The following is a 6,158-nucleotide window of genomic DNA, read 5'->3' as shown; positions in this document are numbered from 1 at the left end:
TTTCTCAACATAATAATGCGTTGAGACTCTGGATGCACAATACCGAGAATTTTCGCAAGTAATCGTACTCGTGAAAATACTCCGATACCCAAAACCGATACTTTGCGGGGGAAGTCCTGTCGGAATCATTTCCCGCACCGCTCCTGTCTGAAATCACTATGACAAGCCTGGGTTCACACAGGAGCGGTGGGGAAACCACATGCGATTAGGACAGGAATCTGTGTCCCTGTTCAAATCGTATGCGACTCTTTGCAGTGCGATTTGAGCCAATTAATTTTCTTTGGGAGCAAATCGCACCGGTACTTGGCATCAGTGAGTACTTGACTGAAAGTTTCGGTACTCGCTGATTAAAAAAAAAAAGGGGTATCTGTGCAACCCTTGTTATCTCTGCAAAAGTAGCTCTTGCATCATACACTCAGTTTACTTGCCTGGTGCTGTGTCTCTTCTATTGTTCTCTTACCCTCCTCACCCCCCCCTCCCCCCGGTTTGTAATATTGTCTATGTGGCTGCTTCTCCCTGCAGGTATCTGACTCGCTGGTCCGTGACCAGCGCTCGGCCAATTCTCCGGAAAGGACTTAAGTGGTGCAAAGTGAAAATGCCAGTTGGGGACCCCATCTTGAAGGATAATGTGCGCTACAGTATAAAACCTCACTTGTACAGACAGTGAACTGTTGTATTGAATAAACGCTTTTCTTTTCCCATCATGCATTGTGCGGATCTATACTGTACATAGGATGAACATGGCGCAGATCTATGGAAAACACAAACGTGGCAAAATTCTGTACATTCGGTGGACTTGGGTCTAGAGATGGGCGCGGGTCTAGAGATGGGCGCGGGTCTAGAGATGGACGCGGGTCTAGAGATGGACGCGGGTCTAGAGATGGGGGGCGGGTACGGGTCTAGAGATGGGGGGGGGGGGGGGGGGGGCGGGAACGGGTATAGAGATGGGGGGGGGGGGGGGGGGTGCGCGGGTCTAGGGATGGAGTGGACATGGCGCATTTTTCCTGAATAGCTTCCTTTAACTCAGTGCAGTCCTCCTTCACTTACCTCATCCTTCCATTTTGCTTTTAAATGTCCTTATTTCTTCTGAGAAATCCTCACTTCCTGTTCTTCCGTCTGTAACTCCACACAGTAAAGCGAGGCTTTCTCCCTGGTGTGGAGTGTCGTGCTCGCCCCCTCCCTTGGACTACAGGAGAGTCAGGACGCTGACTAACACACATCTCCTTTCTCTATCTGCAACGTAGAGAGCGTCCTGACTCTCCCGTAGTCCAAGGGAGGGAGCGAGCACGACACTCCACACCAGGGAGAAAGCCTCGCATTACTGTGTGGAGTTACAGACAGAAGAACAGGAAGTGAGGATTTCTCAGAAGAAATAAGGACATTTAAAAGTAAAATGGAAGGATGAGGTAAGTGAAGGAGGACTGCACTAAGATAAAGGAAGCTATTTAGGAAAAAAGTTACCTTTAATTGCGCAATGCCACAAAAAGCCTGCTTACAATACGCTAACCACACCTTGACACTCCTCGCAGCTTCTGGCACGCTGTCATCTGGAGTGACTAGACCAAAATAGAGCCTTATGGTCACAACCGTAAATGTTATGTTGGAGAGGGGTTAACAAGACCTATAGTGACAAGAATACCATCCCCACTGTGAAGCATTGTGGTGGCTCACCGATGTTGGGGGGGGAGGGGGGTGTGAGCTCTAAAGGGAATCTTGTGAAAATTGATGGCAAGAAGAATGCAGCGTGTTACCAGAAAAAAAGGATTTTTGTACTCACCGTAAAATCCATTTCTCTGAGTTCATAGACGGACACAGCATCCTTTGACCTTAGGGTTATGCTTCTTCCTACCAGGAGATTTAGGCAGAATTCTACAGCACTTAAGGTGTTAAAAACTTTCCTTCATGCCGCTCCTCCCAGGGGGCGTGGCTCCCCCAGGCATAACCCCCACTCTGCTTTAGCAGCCTCAGTTCGTAACAAGCAGTACAAACAAAGGAGGGGTGGGTGCTGTGTCCGTCTATGAACTCAGAGAAATGGATTTTACGGTGAGTACAAAAATCCTTTTTTCTCTTTCGTTCATAGACGGACACAGCATCCTTTGACCTTAGGGACGTCCCCAAGCAGTGTCAAAAAAATTCGAGGGGTGGGAAAATAACACAGCAAAAACAGGTTACACCCCAAACAAAACCGGAGTTACTCAACGGAGGAACTCCAACCTTAAACTGCCGCCTGTAACACCCTGCGGCCGAAGGAGGCATCAGAAGATGCACTCACATCCACCATATAAAACTTTGAAAAAGTGTGGACCGACGACCAGGTCGCAGCCTTACACACCAGTAACACAGAGGCTTGGTGTCGGAAGCCCAGGAGGCCCCGATCGCCCTGGTCGAATGCGCCATGACCCGAAAGGGAGGCGCCCGCCCCTTCAGGGCGTAGGCCTGAAGCACAACCTGTCGGATCCACCTGGAAATGGTGGCCGACGAGACTGCCAGGCCCTTACTGGGACCGGACACAGACACGAACAGCGAGTCCGACTTCCGGAACGGAGCTGTCGCCGACAAGAAAATTCGAAGGGCCCGAACCACATCCAGAGAATGTAAAGAGGCCTCCTTCGGGTTCTTCGGCTGAGGACATAATGATGGAACAACAATGTCCTCGTTAATGTGAAAGGCCGAAACGACCTTCGGAAGAAAAGAGGGCTGCGGGCGCAGCACCGCCTTATCCTGATGGATGACCAAGTGGGGGGCCTTGCAATACAAGGCCGCCAGTTCAGACACTCGTCTGATAGAGGTAATAGCTACCAGAAAGACCACCTTCTGCGACAAAGTCAGCAAGGGGATCTCCCGAATGTCCTCAAAGGGGGCACGCTGAAGCGCCGAGAGGACCAAGTTCAAGTCCCAAGAAGGTAGCGGAGGGCGCACCGGGGGGGCCACATGCCGGACCCCCTGCACAAACGTGCGAACCAAAGAATTCGCTGCCAAGGGACGCTGAAAATAAACAGCCTGAGCAGAAATCTGACTCTTGATCGTGCTCAAGGCAAGAGCCTGGTCCACTCCCCGCTGTAGGAACAGCAGGATCCGGGACACCACGTAAGTACGGGGGTGCCACTTCATCTCCTCACACATAGAGATGTATGCTTTCCATGTACGATGGTAAATTTTTCGAGAAGTGGACTTCCGTGCACGCAGCATGGTAGAGATTACCGGGCCCGACAGGCCCCGGTCCTTCAGTACCTGGTTTTCAACAGCCACGCCGTTAAAGCCAGTGACCGTAAAGCAGGATGGAAGATCGGGCCCTGAGACAGGAGATCTTCCCTCAGAGGCAGACGCCAGGGGGCGTCTGTCACCAGACGTACCAGGTCCGCGTACCAAGAGCGACGCGGCCAATCCGGGGCGATCAGGATCGTTGGAATACCTTCGGCTTCCACCCTGCGCAGCAGGCGGGGTAGGAGCCTTAGAGGAGGGAAGGCGTAAATCAGGTGATATTGACCCAGGGAGCCACTAACGCGTCTGACGCGTCTGCCCACGGGTCCCTTGACCTAGCCACAAACCGTGGTACCTTCCGATTGAGACGGGACGCCAGAAGGTCCACGTCTGGAGTGCCCCATTTTTGGCACAGGATCTGAAACACCTCCGGGTGGAGAGACCACTCCCCTTGATCCAGAGTCATGCGACTTAGGGAGTCGGCTTGCCAATTCAGAACTCCCGGAATGTATACCGCCGACAGGGCCGGAACGGACCTTTCGGCCCACCGAAGTATGTGAGCGACCTCCGTCGCCGCGGCCGAGCTCCTTGTGCCGCCCTGATGATTGATGTACGCCACGGCCGTGGCGTTGTCGGACTGGATCCTGACAGGACGGCCCTGTAGCTCCAGCGACCACCTGACAAGGCACAGCTTGATTGCTCGGAGCTCCAGGATATTGATCGGCAGGCGGGACTCCTCCCAAGTCCAGCGCCCCTGGGCTGACTGGGTGCCCCAGACGCCCCCCCAGCCGAAGAGGCTGGCATCCGTCGTGACCACTGTCCAGCGGCACGGAAGAAAAGACTTCCCGGACCGAAGCACCGGAGACGTCAGCCACCATGCCAGGGAAGACTTGGCCAGATGGCTCAACCGAATCTGGCGATCCAGAGAAGATGGGACCCTGTCCCATCGTGACAGAATCTCCTTCTGTAGTACCCTGGTGTGGATTGGGCATACAGAACTGCCTCGAAGGAGGCCACCCTCAGACCCAGAACCCGCATGCAGAAGCGAAGAGATGACCACTTCTGGGTCAACAACTGTCTCACTGCAGATTGCAGGGTCAGCAGGTTTTGCGATGGGAGGAACACTTTTGTCTCCCCCGAATCCAAAACCAGCCCCAGGGGTTCCAGCCTCTGGGACGGAACCAACACTGATTTTCTGAGATTCAGAAACCAGCCGAACTCCTGCAGAGTCCGACACGTGATGGACACGTCCTCCTCTAACTCTGAGCCTGAAGAAGCTCTCAGGAGAAGGTCGTCCAGGTATCCCACGATAGCGATCCCTCGCTGCCGTAGCAAGGCCAGGATCGGGGCGAGCACCTTGGTGAACACCCGTGGTGCCGACGCCAGCCCGAACGGGAGGGCCACGAATTGATAGTGGTCCTCCCCGATCGCAAAGCGCAGATACCTTTGGTGGCTTGTGCAAACGTGAGGCTGCTAAAGCAGAGTGGGGGTTATGCCTGGGGGAGCCACGCCCCCTGGGAGGAGCGGCATGAAGGAAAGTTTTTAACACCTTAAGTGCTGTAGAATTCTGCCTAAATCTCCTGGTAGGAAGAAGCATAACCCTAAGGTCAAAGGATGCTGTGTCCGTCTATGAACGAAAGAGAAATACTGGCAGGCAATTTGCAGTCTTCTGCTGGAAAAGCTGTACGTGGGACGCTCTTGGACTTTCCAGCACAACAATGGCACAAGGCCAAGTTGACCTTCCAGTGGTTACAGCAGAATAAAGTCAAGGTCCTGGAGTGGCCATCAGTGGTTTCTGACCTCAATATCATTGAGTCGCTCTGGGGAGATCTCAAACTTGCGGTTGATGCAAGACGAACAAAGACGTTACATCAGGGGTCATCAACCCCGTCCTCAGGGCCCCCACTAACAGGCCAGGTTTGCAAGATAACTGAAATACATCGCAGGTGATATCATTTTCTGCTCAGTGACTGCAGTTTTCTAGTCTGCATCTCCCCAAGGTAATACCTAAAACCTGGCCTGTTAGTAGGCCCTGAGGACAGGGTTGATAACCACTGCTTTACATGACTTGGAGGCATTTTGCCAGCAGCTATATACCACCTGCAAGAATTTGGGGCCCCCATAGATAACTATTACTAATCACGGGGGCAGATTCAGGTAGGACTTGCCCCTTTATTACGGAGGCGCAGCGCACCGTTTTGCCGCTGGGCCTCTGTAAATTTTTTGCGCTATGCGTGATTCACGGAGCAGTAGCTCCGTAAATTGCGTGTGCGCTTCTCCAAAATGCCTGGCGTAAGGGCGCCTAATGTAAATGATCCCGTAGGGGCCGGGAATCATTTAAATTAGGCACGTTCCCGCGTAAAGCGCATGCTCCATCGGGAAACTTTCCTGACGTGCATTGCGGTAAATGACGTCGCAAGGACGTCATTTGCTTCAAAGTGAACGGCGTCCAGCGCCATTCACTTACGCAAACGACGTAAAATTTAAATTTCGCGACGCAGGAACGACGGGTATCCTTTGGCAGGAGCAGCCTTACGCTAAACACGCCGTACGCAAACGACGTAAACTGCGTACGCAGGGCGCGTGTACTGTAGTGAATCGGCGTTAGTATGCAATTTGCATACTCTACGCTGACCACTACGGGAACGCCCCCTAGCGGCCTGCGTAAGAATGCAGCCTACGATACGACGGCATAAGAGCCTTATGCCACGCATATCTTAGGCTGTAGTCGGCGTAACGAGCTCTCTGAATCAGGAGAAGTCGTTACGCCGGCGCAAGTAAGCAATTGCGCTGCGTAACTATGGTTACGCAGACGCAATTGCTCTCTGAATCCGGGCCACTGACTGCTGTCATTGATGGTAAAGGGGGCAATACACAGTATTAAGAACTAAGGGCGTGCAGACTTTTGAACAGGGGGCATTTCATTGGTATGTTTTTCTTGTATGATTGTGAAGATG

The 6,158-nt window shown here is 52.8% G+C and overlaps 1 protein-coding gene across 1 annotated transcript in view; it reads left to right on the top strand.

The window, feature by feature from the left end:
* Nucleotides 1–704, top strand: part of MRPS18A (mitochondrial ribosomal protein S18A) — a 38,904-nt gene extending 38,200 nt beyond the window's left edge. The window contains exon 6 of the mRNA XM_040351787.1: nucleotides 523–704. Within this exon, the coding sequence (XP_040207721.1) occupies nucleotides 523–667 (145 nt within the window). The 3' untranslated portion in view covers nucleotides 668–704. The remainder of the gene's footprint in view (nucleotides 1–522) is intronic.
* The last annotated feature ends 5,454 nt before the right edge of the window (nucleotides 705–6,158 follow it).

This window comes from Rana temporaria, chromosome 4 (genome assembly GCF_905171775.1).
Source record: "Rana temporaria chromosome 4, aRanTem1.1, whole genome shotgun sequence".
Taxonomy (NCBI): Eukaryota; Metazoa; Chordata; class Amphibia; order Anura; family Ranidae; genus Rana; species Rana temporaria.
This window is presented reverse-complemented; position numbering and strand designations above follow the sequence as displayed.